This window comes from Geotrypetes seraphini, chromosome 9, assembly GCF_902459505.1.
Source record: "Geotrypetes seraphini chromosome 9, aGeoSer1.1, whole genome shotgun sequence".
NCBI lineage: Eukaryota > Metazoa > Chordata > Amphibia > Gymnophiona > Dermophiidae > Geotrypetes > Geotrypetes seraphini.
This window is the reverse complement of record NC_047092.1, coordinates 89,186,679-89,206,988: the sequence shown is the minus strand read 5'-3', so window position 1 is coordinate 89,206,988 and position 20,310 is coordinate 89,186,679. Positions and strand designations below refer to the sequence as shown.

General features: G+C 46.9%; 1 protein-coding gene across 5 annotated transcripts in view; it reads right to left on the bottom strand.

Moving 5' to 3' along the window:
• NUP205 (nucleoporin 205) overlaps window positions 1-20,310 on the bottom strand; it is a 1,504,202-nt gene that overhangs the window by 475,502 nt on the left and 1,008,390 nt on the right. For all 5 annotated transcript variants that reach the window (XR_004540594.1, XM_033957880.1, XM_033957883.1 and 2 more), the window contains exon 30: window positions 15,003-15,101. Coding sequence is in view for 4 of the 5 variants with exons in the window: in XM_033957880.1 (XP_033813771.1) it covers window positions 15,003-15,101 (99 nt within the window). In the remaining variant the exon portion in view is untranslated. The remainder of the gene's footprint in view (window positions 1-15,002; window positions 15,102-20,310) is intronic.

The window sequence follows — 20,310 nt, the reverse complement described above, 5'->3', positions numbered from 1 at the left end:
GGTTGTGGGTTCAAACCCCGCGCTGCTCCTCGTGACCCTGGGCAAGTCATTTAATCCTCCATAGCCCCAGGTACGTTAGATAGATTGTGAGCCCACCGGGATAGATAGGGAAAATGCTTGAGCACCTGATTGTAAAACCGCTTAGATAACCTTGATAGGCGGTATATAAAAATCCTAATAAACTTGAAACTTGAAATACTTTCTGGTGTCGCCATGAAATTTTCCGCCCCTGAGTTTGAGCGGGTGCCCTCTTGTGGCCGAGGGTCCCTTGAGAAAGAAAATATCATCTTCCACTTCGACACGTCCTGTGAGGTACTTAAATGTTTCGATCTTGTCTCCCCTCTTCCTACGTTCCTCAAGAGTGTAGAGCTGCAATTTGTTCAGTCTCTCTTTGTACGACCTGTTTCAGAATTTCGAGTTCAGACCTGGCAACTTCTACTATGAACTGGCAAGACTCAAGGTGAACAAAGCCATGGGACCGGATAATCTACACCCCAGAGTGCTTAGTGAGCTGCGTGATGTCCTGGCAGAATCGCTATCAGGACTCTTCAATCTCTCCCTAAGTTCGGGGAGAGTCCCCATAGACTGGAAAACAGCTTACGTCGTTCCATTGCACAAAAAAGGTTGCAGTGCAGAGGCTGCAAACTACAGACCGGTGAGTCTCACATCAATAGTATGCTAACTCATGGAAACACTAATCAAACGTAAATTAGACGCAATCTTGGATGAGGAGAATCTACGGGATCCCGTCAACACGGATTCACCAAGGGTAGGTCCTGCCAATCCAATCTCATCAGCTTCTTTGACTGGTTAACAAAACAGCTAGACTTGGGAGAATCCGTGGATGTCGTATACCTAGACTTCAGCAAAGTTTTCGATAGTGTCCCGCATTGCAGGCTGTTGAGCAAGATGAAATCAATGGGGCTGGGAGAAACACTAACTACATGGGTCAATGACTGGCTGAGTGGCAGACTTCAGAGGGTGATAGTTAACGGTACCCTCTCTAAAACATCAGAAGTGACCAGTGGAGTACCGCAGGGCTCAGTCTTGGACCCTCTCCTTTTCAACATATTCATAGGGGACCTAGCTCAGGGGCTTCAAGGTAAGATAATGTTATTCACTGACGACGCCAAACTATGCAATATAGTGAGAGACGCAATTCACCCAATAGTATGACACAGGACCTACATTTGTTGGAGCTTTGGTCCTCGACCTGGCAGCTGGGCTTCAACGCTAAGAAATGCAAGATCATGCACCTCGGCAGCAGAAATCCGTGCAGAACTTACACCTTGAATGGTGAGACCTTAGCTAGAACTTCAACAGAACGAGACTTGGGAGTGATCATCAGCGCAGACATGAAAACTGCTGATCATGTGGAGAAGGCTTCATCTAAGGCAAGGCAGTTGTTAGGTTGCATCCGCAGGAGTTTCGTCAGCCGGAAGTCATAATGCCATTATACAGAACCATGGTAAGACCTCATTTGGAATACTGTGTGCAATTCTGGAGGCCACACTACCGAAAAGATGTGTTGAGAGTAGAGTTTGTGCAACGGATGGCCACTAGGATGGTCTCGGGGCTCAAGGATCTATCGTACGAGGAAAGGCTGAAAAATTTGAGGCTGTACTCACTCGAGGAACGTAGGGAGAGAGGAGACATGATCGAGACGTTTAATAATATTACCAGCCGTATCGAGATGGAAGGAGAGATTCTCTTTCTCAAAGGATCCTCAGCCACAAGAAGGCATCCGCTCAAACTCAGGGGTGGGAAATTTCATGGCGACACCAGGAAATATTTCTTCACCGAGAGAGTGGTTGATCCTTGGAACGAGCTCCCGGTGCAGGTGATCGAGGCAAACAGCGTGCAAGAATTTAAGAGCAAATGGGATGCCCATGTGGGATCCCTTAGAGGGTTAAGCCAAGGGAACCTGTCACTAGGAGTGGGATACCTAGGATAGTAGACTTGGGGGTGGGTCAGTAGAGTGGGCAGACCTGATGGGCTATGGCCCTTATCTGCCGTCATCTTCTATGTTTCTATGACCCATCGCCTCAATACCAATATATGTTAAACTAATAGAAGGACTAGTTGCACAATATCTCACTAACTACCTAGAAGATGACAACCTACTTCACCCCTGTCAATCATGGTTCAGAACCAATTATAGCACAGAAACTCTACTAGTAACCCTACTTGACATAGCCCAACAGCACCTTAGCAAAAGCAGAAGGATGTTGATAATTCAACTTGATCTCTCTGCTGCATTCGACCTGGTCGATCACTCCATTCTACTACAGATACTTGAATCCATAGGGATCTCTGGCAGGGTACACAACGGGTTCCAAGGATTCCTCAAATCAAGAACTTACAGAGTAAAGTCAAACGATCTCAAATCAGAACCTTGGTCTAACCCCTGCAGAGTCCCACAGGGATCACCACTTTCCCCTACGCTCTTCAACCTCTTCATATCCTCCCTTGGGACCACCCTGGATAACCTAAATGTAACTTCATTCAGCTACGCAGATGACATCACCATACTCCTACCCTTCGATTCACCTGACTCCACCTCAACAGAAAAATTGGAAAAAAACTCTTGAAACAGTGAAAAAATGGATGATAGTCCACAAATTGAAGCTGAACTCAGATAAAACAAAATGTATTTTGCTCGAAAAGGACAAAACCCCCTCCATCACAGAACTAGAAACAAATGCCACCAAATACCCAATACAGTCCACTCTTAAACTCCTAGGAGTAACGATAGACAAATGCTGCACAATGCAGGTCCAAATCAACAAGACTACCCAGAAAGCATTCTTAATCATGCACAATTTATGAAAAATTAGAAATTCTTTGACAAAGAGCAATATAGGCTCATAGTCCAATCCCTAGTCCTAGGTCTAGTGGACTACTGCAACATCCTCTATCTACCATGCCCTGCAAACTTGATAAAACAACTAAAGACTACATTAACACAACTCTCAGACTGATCTACTCGCTAAGGAAATATAACCACATCACCAATGCATACCTAAATTCACACTGGCTACCTATACAAACACGAATCCAATTCAAATTATACTGTATATTATTCAAAGCAATAAATGGCACCACCCCTACTTACCTAAACAACCGCCTAAATCAAAACCTTACTACCAGACAAAGGAGAACTCAGTCCCTATTTACCTTCCCCCCATTCAAAGATACCCAGCGCAAGAAGATGTTTGACAACCTACTAGCAACGCAAGCAGCGAAACTTGACCACACCATCTCCAACCTACTGACAACAACGAACGACTTTAAATAATTCCGAAAAGAAATCAAAACCCTGCTCTTCAAAAAATTTATACAGCTTTCCTAACCCCTCCCCTTATCCCCACCTCCCTTATAATTCCCCCCCAAAGCCTCTTCTGCAATTTCTTCTTCTCCAAAGACTCAACCATGTAAACAACTCCTCAACTTGCAAATCTCCTGGAAATATAACCAACTCCCTAAACTTAATTCCCCTGGAAATGTCCAGTTATCTTTTTGTAACCCAAAACTCCTAAAATGTATTTTTCCTGGAAATGTCCAGTTAGTCTCTTTTGTAATCCGCCTAGAACTGCAAGGTACAGTCGGAATAGAAGTCATTAATGTAATGTAATGTAATGAAGGTGATCAATTGCCAACGATGATAGTAATGAAGTAGATGACCTCCGATAGAGAGAGGAAGAGACAGATATCTTGATTGAAGTTATGCTCTCGAGTATCCGATCAAAAGGGCTGATTTGGCTTGGGAGCAGCTGAGGTTTGAGATTTCTGGGGATGCTGCTGACGTTACTTTTTCTGCTGAGGTCTAGAAAGAGGAGTAGACTTTGGGGTATAACGCCTCAGCTAGACTTTTTTGAAGACCGGCCTGCAGGAAGGCTAAGACCACCAGAATGTGAGCATGCAATGGCTTTACCTGGTTTCTGGCACGCCACTGTTGGAAGGCTCTTCAAGCTTTGGCATAAGCAGGCAGAGTAGAGAGCTTCTTTGACTGCAAAAGGGTGGCAATGACCACTCCAGAGGATCCTCTTTGAAGCAAGGCCTTACACTCAAGAGCCATACTGTAAGACCAAAATGCTGGGAGTTCTCTACAGGAACAAGACCCTGACTGAAAAGGTCATGATTGAAGAAGGAGCCTGAACTTCTCATTCTCTGAAGACAGACTAGATCTGCATACCGTGGTCACTGAGGCCAGTCCGGGGCCGCTAGTATCACGAGGCCCAGTTGAGATGCTATCTTGCGGAAGAATCGACCTACCATGGGCCACAGCGGAAAGACATAGTAGATGACGGCAGATAAAGACCCGAATGGTCCATCCAGTCTGCCCAACCTGATTCAATTTAAAAATTATTTTTTTTTTTTTTTTTTCTTCTTAGCTATTTCTGGGCGAGAATCCAAAGCTTTACCCGGTACTGTGCTTGGGTTCCAACTGCCGAAATCTCTGTTAAGACTTACTCCAGCCCATCTACACCCTCCCAGCCATTGAAGCCCTCCCCTGCCCATCCTCCTCCAAACGGCCATACACAGACACAGACCGTACAAGTCTGCCCAGTAACTGGCCTAGTTCAATCTTTAATATTATTTTCTGATTCTAAATCTTCTGTGTTCATCCCACGCTTCTTTGAACTCAGTCACAGTTTTACTCTCCACCACCTCTCCCGGGAGCGCATTCCAGGCATCCACCACCCTCTCCGTAAAGTAGAATTTCCTAACATTGCCCCTGAATCTACCACCCCTCAACCTCAAATTATGTCCTCTGGTTTTACCATTTTCCTTTCTCTGGAAAAGATTTTGTTCTACGTTAATACCCTTTAAGTATTTGAACGTCTGAATCATATCTCCCCTGTCTCTCCTTTCCTCTAGGGTATACATATTCAGGGCTTCCAGTCTCTCCTCATATGTCTTCTGGTGCAAGCCTCCTATCATTTTCGTCGCCCTCCTCTGGACCGCCTCAAGTCTTCTTACGTCTTTCGCCAGATACGGTCTCCAAAACTGAACACAATACTCCAAGTGGGGCCTCACCAATGACCTGTACAGGGGCATCAACACCTTCTTTCTTCTACTGACTACGCCTCTCTTTATACAGCCCAGAATCCTTCTGGCAGCAGCCACTGCCTTGTCACACTGTTTTTTCGCCTTTAGATCTTCGGACACTATCACCCCGAGGTCCCTTTCCCCGTCCGTGCATATCAGCTTCTCTCCTCCCAGCATATACGGTTCCTTCCTATTATTAATCCCCAAATGCATTACTCTGCATTTCTTTGCATTGAATTTTAGTTGCCAGGCATTAGACCATTCCTCTAACTTTTGCAGATCCTTTTTCATATTTTCCACTCCCTCTTCGGTGTCTACTCTGTTACAAATCTTGGTATCATCTGCAAAAAGGCACACTTTTCCTTCTAACCCTTCAGCAATGTCACTTACATACATATTGAACAGGATTGGCCCCAGCACCGAACCCTGAGGGACTCCACTAGTCACCTTTCCTTCCTTCGAGCGACTTCCATTAACCACCACCCTCTGGCGTCTGTCCGACAGCCAGTTTCTGACCCAGTTCACCACTTTGGGTCCTAACTTTAGCCCTTCAAGTTTGTTCAACAGCCTCCTATGAGGAACTGTATCAAAGGCTTTGCTGAAATCCAAATAAATTACATCTAGCATATGTCCTCGATCCAGCTCTCTGGTCACCCAATCAAAAAATTCAATCAGGTTCGTTTGGCACGATTTACCTTTTGTAAAGCCATGTTGCCTCGGATCCTGTAACCCATTAGATTCAAGGAAATACACTATCCTTTCTTTCAGCAACACTTCCATTATTTTTCCAACAACTGAAGTGAGGCTCACCGGCCTGTAGTTTCCTGCTTCATCCCTGTGACCACTTTTATGAATAGGGACCACATCCGCTCTCCTCCAATCCCCAGGAATCACTCCCGTCTCCAGAGATTTGTTGAACAAGTCTTTAATAGGACTCGCCAGAACCTCTCTGAGTTCCCTTAGTATCCTGGGATGGATCCCGTCTGGTCCCATCGCTTTGTCCACCTTCAGTTTTTCAAGTTGCTCATAAACACCCTCCTCCGTGAACGGCGCAGAATCTACTCCATTTTCTCGTGTAACTTTGCCGGACAATCTCGGTCCTTTTCCAGGATTTTCTTCTGTGAACACAGAACAGAAGTATTTGTTTAGCACATTTGCTTTCTCCTCATCACTCTCCACATATTTGTTCCCAGCATCTTTTAGCCTAGCAATTCCATTTTTTATCTTCCTCCTTTCACTAATATATCTGAAAAAATTTTTATCTCCCTTTTTTACATTTTTAGCCATTTGTTCTTCCGCCTGTGCCTTCGCCAAACGTATCTCTCTCTTGGCTTCTTTCAGTTTCACCCTGTAGTCCTTTCTGCTCTCCTCTTCTTGGGTTTTTTTATATTTCATGAACGCCAACTCTTTCGCCTTTATTTTCTCAGCCACTAGGTTGGAGAACCATATCGGCTTCCTTTTTCTTTTGTTTTTATTGATTTTCTTCACATAAAGGTCCGTAGCCATTTTTATCGCTCCTTTCAGCTTAGACCACTGTCTTTCCACTTCTCTTATGTCCTCCCATCCTAACATCTCTTTCTTCAGGTACTTTCCCATTGCATTAAAGTCCGTACGTTTGAAATCTAGGACTTTAAGTATCGTGCGGCCGCTCTCCACTTTAGCCGTTATATCAAACCAAACCGTTTGATGATCGCTACTACCCAGGTGAGCACCCACTCGAACATTAGAGATACTCTCTCCATTTGTGAGGACCAGATCCAATATCGCTTTTTCCCTTGTGGGTTCCGTCACCATTTGTCTGAGCAGAGCCTCTTGAAAGGCATCCACAATCTCCCTACTTCTTTCCGATTCCGCAGACGGAACATTCCAGTCCGCATCCGGCAGGTTGAAATCTCCCAACAGCAGAACCTCCTCTTTCCTTCCAAACTTTTGGATATCCACAATCAGATCCTTATCAATTTGCTGCGATTGAGTCGGAGGTCTGTAGACTACACCCACGTAGATAGAAGTTCCATCTTCTCTTTTCAGAGCAATCCATATCGCTTCTTCCTCTCCCCAGGTCCCTTGCATTTCGGTCGCTTGAATATTGATCTTTACATAGAGAGCTACTCCTCCACCTTTATGACCATCTCTGTCCTTCCTAAAAAGATTATATCCCGGTATGTTTGCATCCCATCCATGTGATTCACTGAACCATGTCTCTGTGATAGCAACAATATCTAGTTCTGCCTCTAATATCAGGGCTTGCAGATCATGAACTTTGTTGCTTAGACTGCGAGCATTTGTGGTCATCGCTTTCCAGCTATTTTTCAGCGATAATCTCCTTCTTCGTATGGATTTTTGTGTCGTTTCACTTTCCGTTGCAATACTAAGAAATGAGTTGCTGATATTGCTTATGTTGCAGCCTTTACTACTATCACATCTTTTCTTTTGCCGGGGGTGGTCTTTATAATTGTCCTTCGTACATACACCACCCCCACCTTCTAGTTTAAATGCCTGGAAAAATATTGTCTAAATTTCTCTGCAAGGTTTCTTTTTCCTGCTGTGGTAATATGTAGCCCATCAGTGCAATATAGCTTCTTGTCCTTCCATGTATTTCCCCATCCTCCTATGTACCTGAAGCCTTCTTGATGACACCAGGCTCTGAGCCATCTATTAAAGTCCTCTGTGTTTTTCACTCTTTGCTCTCCTTTTCCATATGCAGGCAGTATTTCAGAAAAAGCTAAAGTCTTTACAAAAGGTTTCACGCCCTCACCAAGCTCCCGAAAAGCTTTCTGTGCTGCAAGTGTGGAGTTGTTGGCCAGGTCATTTGTTCCCAGATGGATAACAACATCAGTGTTAAAATCCTTAGTTTCTTCCTTAACTATAGTCAGTATTTGCCTGGAACTCCTGGTAGCTGAGGATCCTGGAAGACGTAAAGGATCTCCTGAGTTGGCCAAGGTTAAAACAACACATTGAGACCTAAGCTTCCCATTCAGTCCTTTGACTGAAGAAGCACTTGATGTTGAAGTTCTTGGCTGAAGCCATCAAGGCCAGCAGTGGTCTGCCCCACTGACTCACAATGAGACAAAACATACTCTGCGATAGAGACCACTCTCCCAGGTCCAGGACCTGGTGACTGAGAAGGGCTGCTTATACATTTTCCATGCCAGCCACATGTGCCGCGGAAAGAGCTTTAAGTAGCACCTGAACAGCATTCAAGTCTCCTGACTTATGGGCGCACTTCTGGTGCTCCCTGTTGATTCATGTACACTATTGCTGTGGCATTGTCAGAAAAAAACATCCATACAGCTTTTCCCTCAAGGGTGTTTGCAGAGCTCTTAGGGCCAACCTTATGGCTCTGAGTTTGAGAGTTGATTGACCAGCCCTTCTGATGGAGGGTCCATTGGCCTTGGATGGAACAATCCCCATAATGAGTCCCCCAGCCCAAGAAATTCTCAGCTGGCATGAAAATAATCCACTCAGTGATTCGGACAGGCACACCCTTGCTGAGAACAGGTCCCAAATCAACCAGTGCAGACTGCACTTTGCTGGTGCTTTCCAGGGAACGGGTATCTTAAGGGAATGACACTGCAGGGACAATTGGGACGGGGGGACTACTGTAGAGCTATGGCCCCGGGCAAATCCTCCAGGAAGGCCACCACGAACCCCAATATCTGAGGATATTGACAAACAGTAGAGCTCAGAAGTGCCAGTAGATCCATGATTTGCCTGTGGAGCTTCAGTTTGCATGGCTCAGGGAGATAATAAAAAACCAAAACATCCTTGAAGCATGTCAAATCAAACTCCAGAAGAAGGCCACCATGAACCCCAATATCTAAGAATTTTGACAAGCAGTAGAGCTCAGAAGTAGATCCATGATCTGTCTGTGGAGCTTCAGTTTGAAAGGCTCAGGGAGATAATAAAAAAACAAAACGTCCTTGAAGCATGTCAAATCAAACTCCAGATATTTCAACATCTGAGATGGCTGTAGCTGGATCTTGTTGAAATTGACAATCTAGTCCAAGCGTTGCAAGAGAAATACCAGTCTCCACTGCCTGTTTGCACTTCAGTCTGGATGGAGCTCCGAGTCATCCAGATAGGGATGAACTTTGACCCCCATTCTGTAGAGATAAGCCACCACCACTACCACTACTTTGGTAAATGTATGGAGGAAAGAGCTGTAAACTGAAAATGCTGATAAAGAACATGAAATCTCAGATACTTCTGGAGACCCGGGAATATTAAGATAAGCCTCTGTTATATCCAAAGAAGCAAAATATTTCCCTGGAGCCACTACAGCCATGACAGAATGCACGATCTCCTTGTTGCAAGGAGTTAATGAGTTAACATCGGAGCCCAGTGAGCAGGGCAGGCAGGCAGGGGAAAAGTTGGGAGGCAGGCGAAGAGGAGACAAGAATCGGGAGGGGAAAGAGGAGAGGAACAGAGAAGCAGGGCAGGCTAGAGTGAGGGGCAGAGGTGAGAGATAGCTCCGCCCACCCCTCTGATGTCAGCCAGGCACTGATCCGGAGCTCCCCCTTATAAGGGGAGGAGCCAACGGTGCTCAGCTGTTCAGCGCGCGTCAAAGGCGCTCACCTTAGCGAGAGCACCTTTGCGAAAGGGCCTTCAGAAGGGGCGAGTCACTGCATGAGCAGCTGAGAGACAGAGAGGACACCAGCAGCAGACAGAGAGAGAGGACACCAGCAGCAGAGAGAGAGGACACCAGCAGCAGACAGAGAGAGAGGACACCAGCAGCAGACAGAGAGAGGACACCAGCAGCAGACAGAGAGAGAGAGAGAGAGAGAGAGAGAGAGGACACCAGCAACAGACAGAGAGAGAGAGAGGACATCAGCAGCAGACAGACAGAGGACACCAGCAGCAGACAGAGAGAGAGAGGGAGAGAGGACACCAGAAGCAGACAGAGAGAGGACACCAGCAGCAGACAGAGAGAGGACATCAGCAGCAGACAGAGAGAGGACATCAGCAGCAGATAGAGATAGAGAGAATCCAGAAGAGGAGCTTTCCAGTGTTCTGCACAGTCTGTCATATGTATGAATGTCTCCCCTCGGGGAGGCAGTCATATGTATGCGGTTGGTGTCAGGAGCTGAAAACCTTGAAGAAGGAAGTTAGGGACCAGACAGGATCCATCCCAGGATACTAAGGGAGCTCAGAGAGGTTCTGGCGAGTCCTATTAAAGACTTGTTCAACAAATCTCTGGAGACAGGAGTGATTCCTGGGGATTGGAGGAGAGCGGATGTAGTCCCTATTCATAAAAGTGGTCACAGGGATGAAGCAGGAAACTACAGGCCGGTGAGCCTCACTTCAGTTGTTGGAAAAATAATGGAAGTGTTGCTGAAAGAAAGGATAGTGTACTTCCTTGAATCTAATGGGTTACAGGATCCGAGGCAACATGGCTTTACAAAAGGTAAATCGTGCCAAATGAACCTGATTGAATTTTTTGATTGGGTGACCAGAGAGCTGGATCGAGGACATATGCTAGATGTAATTTACTTGGATTTCAGCAAAGCCTTTGATACAGTTCCTCATAGGAGGCTGTTGAACAACCTTGAAGGGCTGAAGTTGGGACCCAAAGTGGTGAACTGCATTAGAAACTGGCTGTTGGACAGACGCCAGAGGGTGGTGGTTAATGGAAGTCGCTCGGAGGAAGGAAAGGTGAGTAGTGGAGTCCCTCAGGGTTTGGTGCTGGGGCCTAACCTGTTCAATATGTTTGTGAGTGATATTGCTGAAGGGTTAGAAGGAAAAGTGTGCCTTTTTGCAGATGATACTAAGATTTGTAACAGAGTAGACACCGAAGAGGGAGTGGAAAATATGAAAAAGGATCTGCAAAAGTTAGAGGAATGGTCTAATGCCTGGCAATTAAAATTCAATGCAAAGAAATGCAGAGTAATGCATTTGGGGATTAATAATTGGAAGGAACCGTATATGCTGGGAGGAGAGAAGCTGATATGCACAGACAGGGAGAGGGACCTTGGGGTTATAGTGTCCGAAGATCTAAAGGCGAAAAAACAGAGTGACAAGGCAGTGGCTGCTGCCAGAAGGATGCTGGGCTGTATAAAGAGAGGCGTAGTCAGTAGAAGGAAGAAGGTGTTGATGCCCCTGTACAGATCATTGGTGAGGCCCCACTTGGAGTATTGTGTTCAGTTTTGGAGACCGTATCTGGCGAAAGACGTAAGAAGACTTGAGGCGGTCCAGAGGAGGGTGACGAAAATGATAGGAGGCTTGCGTCAGAAGACGTATGAGGAGAGACTGGAAGCCCTGAATATGTATACTCTAGAGGAAAGGAGAGACAGGGGAGATATGATTCAGACGTTCAAATACTTGAAGGGTATTAACGTAGAACAAAATCTTTTCCAGAGAAAGGAAAATGGTAAAACCAGAGGACATAATTTGAGGTTGAGGGGTGGTAGATTCAAAGGCAATGTTAGGAAATTCTACTTTATGGAGAGGGTGGTGGATGCCTGGAATGCGCTCCCGAGAGAGGTGGTGGAGAATAAAACTGTGACCGAGTTCAAAGAAGCGTGGGATGAACTCAGAGGATCTAGAATCAGAAAATAATATTAAAAATTGAACTAAAGCCAGTACTGGGCAGACTTGCAAGGTCTGTGTCTGTATATGGCCATTTGGTGGAGGATGGCTGGGGAGGGCTTCAATGACTGGGAGGGTATAGATGGGCTGGAGTAGGTTTTAACAGAGATTTCGGCAGTAGGAACCCAAGCACAGTACCGGGTAGAGCTTTGGATTCTTGCCCAGAAATAGCTAAGAAGAAAAAATTTAAAAATTTAAATTGAATCAAGTTGGGCAGACTGGATGGACCATTCGGGTCTTTATCTGCCGTCATCTACTATGTTACTATATATGTTACTTTGTGATGGACCTCTGGTCTGACCCAGCAGAGGCACTGCTTATGTTCTTATCTATCTGAGCCCGATTCCAAGTTTATTTAAAATTTGTTAACCTGCTTGTCAATTTCTAAGCGGAGTATATAGGCTATAAAATTGGGTTGTACATAATAAAATAATCCACACAGATGTACTTTAAAATGTATATTGGGAAAGGAGGGGAGAACTACATTGGTAAATAGGACAGAGACATTTAGGGTTAACACGGGAGTTAGTGGGGTCCCATATGTTAGAAGGTCTGAAGATAAAGAATTTACAGATCAAAAGTATCTTTGAATAGGAAAGTTTTTAACTTTGACTTGAAGCAATCTAGTGATGTTTCTTCTCTTAAAGAGAATGGCATAGAATTCCAGAGATGTGGGGCCGTTACTGAAAAGATTTGTTTTTGGGAACTGGCTCTACGGCTTGAATGCCCAAGAGACGCTGAAGAGTCGTCTCTACTTTTAGTGCCTTCTCTGGCCTTCTCGCAAGAGAAGCCAAAAACAAATTTGGAGGGAGGCAAAAGACTATCGTGTTTCTCCAATCAAGCACCCAATGTCTGAGGAGATGTGCTCCTACTCCTGGAGGAACTCGGACAACTGTACTCCAAAGCAAGGAAGTAAGGTTGAGGCCCTTGCGTCATTGGGTCCACTTGAACACAGGACTGGTGTGAGAACCCGAAGCCTGCTGGCGTCTAGAGTTGCTATAGTGCTATTCGTAGCTCTGGGAAATCTCTGGATAGACGAGCCCTTGGAAAGTAGGTGAAACTTGCTTGAGGAACAAAAATTGCTAAGACCTTCTCCCAGGGCATGTTGAGGCTTGTTATCCGGAAGGGACTGAGGACCGTATTCTGCCACACTGGTCAAAAGGTCAGCTAGCCCTTTGTCAAAAAGCATTTGATTCCTAAAAAGGGAGTTTGCTCAGGGTTACCTAGGAGGCTGAATCTTCCTGCACAGTGGTGAATCCAGAGCATCAGCTGACACCTTGCCCAGAACGCTTATAAGGTCATATAAGGCATTTGCAATATAATCCACCCCCTTAAGGTCAAGCTGGAGCTGGCATCCTCTACCACAAAGGGATCCTCAAAAGGCTTCTTCAAGACCACATCTACTCTGCAGACCTGAGGTCTTTTAGCATCAATCCTCCCTCACTCAGAAGGGCACCTTTGGCTGATCAAATATCTGCTAAAATCTTGGTGCCATAGAATAAAGCTTAGCCCTGAACTTAGTTAATCAAAAGGAAATTTCTGAATTCTCCCACTGCTGAGCAACCAGAGCCGTAAGATCCAGATGTGCCGGATAAAAGAATATCAGAACATTAAAATGACTCATGACAGTACACTGAAACATGGAGGGCTGAGCATCTACAGTATTTTCACGTAGATAATGCGCACCCGTGTACAACGCGCACACGGGTATAGCGCGCGAAAAAAACAAATTTATGTACAGAAATTTTTATATACCGCGCACACCCGTATACCGCGCATGCTGCCCGACTCTCCTTTCGCCCGCCCCGACTCTCCTCTGGCCACCCCGACTCTCCTTTCGCCCGCCCCGACTCTCCTCTCCCCCTTGAAGTCCTGTCCCCACCCTGAAAGCGTGATGCCCCCCCCGACGTCCGATTCACCCCCCCCCCGCAGGACCGCTCACACCCCCACCCCGAAGGACCGCTCGCACCCCCACAGCCTCCCGACCCCCCCCCATCATGTAGAAGCTCCTACCGGTGTCCTGCTGCTTCCTCTTGGCGGTCCCGACACCCGACACGTTCTCCTGGGGGCGGGGCCTTGGGCACATGGTCGGGGTGGGCCCATGTGCCTCAGGCCCCGCCCCCAGGTGGGACCTAAGGCTCCCGGGCCTATTCTGATTGGCCCAGGCTCCTTAGGCCCCACCAGTAGGCGGAGCTTTGGGACGGATGGGCCAATCCGGCCTCATTCCGTCGTTGGCTGCCTGCCGGACAGGCGATTTTGACTCCCTCCTGGCCCGATATTGTCGGGAAGTTGGCGGGGCAAGAGGGCTTGGGCTCCCTTTTGCCCCGATCGTGTCGGGGAGTCGGGGGGGGCAAGTGGGCTTGAGCTCCCTCTTGCCCCGATCGTGTCGGGTGTCGGGACCGCCAAGAGGAAGCAGCAGGACACCGGTAGGAGCTTCTACATGATGGGGGGGGGGGGGTCGGGAGGCTGTGGGGGTGCGAGCGGTCCTTCAGGGTGGGGGTGCGGGTGCGAGTGCGTGCGAGCGGTCCTTTGGGGTGGGGGTGGGGGTGCGTACGAGCGGTCCTTCGGGGTGGGGGTGTGAGCGGTCCTGCGGGGGGGTGAATCGGACGTCGGGGGGGGAACTATGTAAAAAAATTTGTGTACAACGCGCTCATGCGTATAACGCGCAAGGGTATGCGCGGTACGTAAAAACCACGTATAACGCGCGCGTTATATGCGAGAAAATACGGTAATTTGAATTCCTTTAAAGCGTCCACTGTGAAATGGAGAAAGAAGGCTAATTTAAACAGCTGGTGGACAGAGGGGCCATCACCCATATCAAGGCTCCCCAAGATATTATGGCTGCCGCAAAGGAAATCGGCGACATCCAGGGTGGTCACTGTATCCAAAGTTTTAGTGTGCCATTTTTTGAGGTGCTTCACTTCCGGTAGTGACCCTTAGCGAATTGAACACACAGGCATTTGTTGTTACCCTTATTCTTTGCGGTATATCTTATACCTTATTTACCATGGACCCCTGACAAAGGTGTACTATCCAAAACACGGACCGTGTCGGGTCCCTTGGTTGGTAAAAAGGTTTTTATATTACTGCATTTTAATTTGGTACAATAAATTCTGCCTGCATCTTGTACATTGCCTGCAGTTTCTGTTTTTCCGTCTTAGCCAGATGGAACCAGCTAGTGTGTGGAAGGCCCTTCCCCCACCTAGGCTCAGGGGGAGTGTCTCTCCACAGCTTAAAACGAGGCAGTGCAGAACAGTAAAGAGGCAAGCAGAGTGGAGGCAAGCCAGAGAGAACCTGGCTGAACAGTGGAAAACTGAAGCTGGCAAGAGCCTGAGAGAAATGTCTACAGTAGATGAATACTATACCTGCTTCTAGGGTGTCTGGTTCATCTGGTCTCTGGGCAATCTGAAGGTAATAGAGGAGAGATCCATACAGGTGTGCTCTGACTCGCTGGAATCCACCACCTATTCAGTAGTTATAGGGAATACAAATTAGAATCTAGAGGAAAACTACTATTTCAAATTGAAATCCAATAATGTTTTCTGGCGTCATTACATTTGTATTCCGCCAAAGCCCTAGATTTGACTACCGGAAACAAAACCAATTAAATACAATGCAATAATAAAATTATACATGAATAAACATACATAATCAATTTAAGATAAAAGTTTCTTAAATAGAAATGTATTTAAGAGCTTCCCTAATGTTAAAAGTTTGAATATCTTTTGAGAATAAGTGTTATGAGATTAAAAAAACAATGCTAAGCATGTGGATGCCAAAAATTTAGCATCTACAGGCTGAAGCAGCTCTGGCTGCCAAGAAAAGGGGCCACTTCAGCCCAGGGTAGTCAGTAAGGGCTGAGAGAAAACCTATTACCGTATTTTCGCGGATATAACGCGCGCGTTATACGTGATTTTACGTACCGCGCATACCCCTCGCGCGTTATATGCCTGAGCGCGGCATACAAAAGTTTTTAAACATAGTTCCCACCCCGCCCGACGCCCGATTCACCCCCCCAGCAGGACCGCTCGCACCCCCACCCCGAACGACCGCTCGCACGCGCTCCCACCCGCATCCACGATCGGAGCAAGAGGGAGCCCAAGCCCTCTTGCCCGGCCGACTCCCCGACGTCCGATACATCCCCCCCCCGGCAGGACCACTCGCACCCTCACCCCGAAGGACCGCCGACTCCCCAACAATATCGGGCCAGGAGGGAGCCCAAACCCTCCTGCCCTCGACGCAAACCCCCTCCCCCCAACGACCGCCCCCCCCCAAGAACCTCCGCCCGTCCCCCAGCCGACCCGCGACCCCCCTGGCCGACCCCCACGACACCCCCACCCGCCTTCCCCGTACTTTGTGTAGTTGGGCCAGAAGGGAGCCCAAACCCTCCTGGCCACGGCGACCCCCTAACCCCACCCCGCACTACATTACGGGCAGGAGGGATCCCAGGCCCTCCTGCCCTCGACGCAAACCCCCCTCCCTCCAACGACCGCCCCCCCCAAGAACCTCCGACCGACCCGCGACCCCCCTGGCCGACCCCCCCACCCCCCTTCCCCGTACCTTTGGAAGTTGGCCGGACAGACGGGAGCCAAACCCGCCTGTCCGGCAGGCAGCCAACGAAGGAATGAGGCCGGATTGGCCCATCCGTCCTAAAGCTCCGCCTACTGGTGGGGCCTAAGGCGCGTGGGCCAATCAGAATAGGCCCTGGAGCCTTAGGTCCCACCTGGGGGCGCGGCCTGAGACACATGGTCGGGTTTGGCCAATGTACGGGGAAGGCGGGTGGGGGTGTCGTGGGGGTCGGCCAGGGGGGTCGCGGGTCGGCTGGGGGACGGGCGGAGGTTCTTGGGGGGGGGCGGTCGTTGGGGGGAGGGGGTTTGCGTCGAGGGCAGGAGGGCCTGGGATCCCTCCTGCCCGTAATGTAGTGCGGGGTGGGGTTAGGGGGTCGCCGTGGCCAGGAGGATTTGGGCTCCCTCCTGGCCCAATATTGTCGGGGAGTCGGCGGTCCTTCGGGGTGGGGGTGCGAGTGGTCCTGCCGAGGGGGGAGAAGAATCGGACGTCGAGGGGGGGCATCAGGCTTTCAGGATGGGGATAGGACTTCAAGGGGGGACAGGCAGACCTTCAAGGGGGGACAGGCAGACCTTCAAGGGGGGACAGGACTTCAAGGGGGACAGGCACGGAGAGGCGGGGCAGTGCACCGAAAGTCAGGGCGGGTGAACGGTGAGTCGGGGCAACCAGAGGAGAGTCGGGGCAGTGCACCGAAAGTCAGGGTGAGTCGGGGCAACCAGATGAGAGTCGGGGAGGGCGAAAGGAGAGTCGGGGTGGCCAGAGGAGAGTCGGGGAGAGCGAAAGGAGAGTCGGGGTGGCCAGAGGAGAGTCGGGCAGCATGCGCGTTATATGCCTGAGCGCGGTATAGAAAAGTTTTTGTACATATCATCGTGATTTCTGCGCGCTATACCCCTGTGCGCGTTTTACAATGGTGCGCGTTATATCCGCGAAAATACGGTAATGTAATAATGTTTTTGCCACCCTGACTGGGCTGTGGCCCTCAAAGACTTTGGGTGCCCATCCCTATTCTATCAAGTTGCAGAGAAGAGAGAGATTGAATTTAGCTCTCATTTTTCTCAGCAGTTCAAGGCAAGTTACCTCAAAGTACAGTAAGATTTTTGTTTGTTTTTTTTCTATCTCCAGAGGACTTACAATCTAAGTTTACATTTCAGGGAATAGAGGGGATTTGAATCTGATTTCCTTCTAGTAAGAAGCATGCTATCTTACTTCAGTTCAATCTCTCTGCAGCTTTTGAAGTAGTTAATCACAATATTCTGCATTACCTGCTTTCAGAAATTGGTCTTGATCAAATTGTTCTAGACTGATTTTATTCAATCAATATGCTGCAGCGTTTGCGCATTTGTGCGGCCCCAGAAACATTTTTTTTGGCCAGTGCAGCCCAGGGAAGCCAAAAGGTTGGACACCCCTGCTCTAAAGTATACATATGCCTTATGATGAAGAACCAACCATTTCAATAGCCTTCCTCTGAACCGACTCCATCCTGTTTATATCTTTTTGAAGGTGTAGTCTTCCAGAATAGAACACAACATTCTAAATGAGATCTCACCAGTCTTATACAGTGGCATTAATATCTCCTTTTTCCTACTGATCATATATCCCCCTATTTATCCTTCTAGATTTCACTGACACCTTTTTGGTCACTTTTAGAAAATCACATATTATATTCAAGTCCCACTCCTCTTTCATCTACAAAAGTTCTTTACCCTCTAATCTGAACCATTCCCTTGGGTTTTTGCAGCCCAAATGCATGACCTTGTATTTCTTAGCATTAAAACTTAGCTGCCAAATTTCATACCATACTTCAAGCTTCACTAGGTCCTTCCTGATGTTATTCACTCCATCAGGGGTGTCTACTCTATTGAAGGTTTTAATATCATCTGCAAAGAGGCAAATCTTACCAGTCAGCACTTCAGCAATATCACTTACAAAAATGTTAAAAAGAACAGGCCCAAGAACCGTAACCTTTAGGCATACCACTGGATGGATTACCAAACAATTTAACTCTTATTTAGATACATTTCAGTCTGGGTTCTGTAAAGGGTTCAGTACATAAATTATGATAACTTGCTGACTGCTCTTGGTAGTCGATGCTGATTCAGAGATGATGTTCTCTAATCATACAATTTAATTTTACCAGTGCCTTTGACCTGGCTAATCACCAATTATATATACACACACCAATGTGGTGTGTATATATATATATATATATATATATATATATATATATATATATATATATATATATATATACACACACCAATATATATATATATATATACATACCAATTATATATATTCACCATTATATATATATATGTACACCAATTTCTATATATCATGCATGAATTTGGAATTCAAGACACAAATCTCAGTTGTTTCAAATTTTTTTTTAGAAACAAGATATTTAATGGTATAAGAGAGGAAAATTATCTAAGCCAATGCAAAGTCCATCAAGCCCAGTATTATGTTTCCAACAGTGGTCAACCCAGGTCACAAGTACTGTACCTGGTAAGATCCCAAAGAGTATACACTTCTCCCTCCATTTTCACGGATCCAGCACTCGCAGTTTTACTTATTTGCGATTTTTTGGCAGCTGGCTCCACCCCCTAAATTACATCATCCAATCACTGATATAAAAATTTTGCAAACCCCAAACCCACGTATAGGCAGTGCCAGCTCCACCTAGCTTGAGAAACGGAAGCACCATAGCCAGTTTCATACAGTCAGGGCCCTCGCCCAAAGGGAGAGGCAGAGGGTTTCCAAAAATCCCGTCCGGCCAATGGGAGCGCTGGGATGCGGCGCATGGGTAGGCGCTGCGGGTCCTGGGTTTAGGTTGCGGGTCAGGCTGAATGTGCCTTGGTATAGCAGGTTAATGACAAAACAGCCAGAGTGCGGACTGCAATGAGACAGAAAGTCGGGCTCATCTCATCACTGGGAATTTAAAGTGGCCGCAGCAACCTATATGTGGAAAGAGGGAGGGCTTGTCAGCGTGGTGCAAAAGGAGCACTGCTTAGAGCTGGTGCCTCCAGGAGTGAGCCTCAGCATGCAGCAGGTAAGGCTTTCAGGTGCGAGCCTGCAGCTGCTTCCGATCTTCCCACTTCTCCCTTTCAGCTCAATCCCGGCACTCTGTGTGAGTCTTTCTGCCCTGTGGAGCCTGCTAGCTGTTATTTGTGGGTTTTCTGTATTCACAGGTTAGTCAATCTCCTAATCACCGCGAATACGGAGGGAGAAGTGTATCTTATTTTATGCTGCTTATCCTAGCAATAAGCAGTGGTTTTCCCCACATCCATATCAATAATGGCTTATGGACTTCTCTTTCTGGAGGTTATCCAAACCTTTTTTATACCTTGCTAAGCTAAATGTTTTCACCACATTCTCCGGCAACAAATTCCAGAGTTTAATTACATGCTGAAGGAAGAAATATTTTCTCTGGTTTATTTTAAATACTTAGTAGCCTTGTTACATGCCCCCTAGTCCTAATATTTTTGGAAAGAGTAAACAAGTGATTTACATCAACCCGCTCCATTCCACTCAATATTTTATAGACCTCTATCATATCTCCCCTGAGACATCTCTTCTCCAGGCTGAAGAGCCCTGGACACTTTTAACCTTTCTTCATGGTGAAGTTGCCCTTCTCTGTACCTTTTCTAATTCCACTATATCTTTTTTGAGATGCGGCAACCACAATTACTCATAGTATTCGAGGTGTGGATGCACCATGGAGTCATACAAAGGCATTATACTATTTTCATCTTTATTTCCTATTCCTTTCTTGATAATTCCTAACATGCTATTTGCTTGCTTAGCAGCCACACACTAAGCAAAGGGTTTCAGTGTATCCTCAACGATAACACCTAGATCCTTTTCCTGGATGGTGATTCCTAATGTGAAACCATGCATCACATAACTATAGTTCCTCTCCCACACATGCATCACTTTGCATTTATTCACATTAAATATCATCTGCCATTTTGATGCCCAGTCTTGCAAGGTCCTCTTGTAACTTTTTTACAATCCTCTTGCGATTTAACAACTTTGTGCCATCAGCAAATTTAATTCTCTCACTAGTTATTTCCATCTCTAGATCACTGACAAATATGTTAAAAA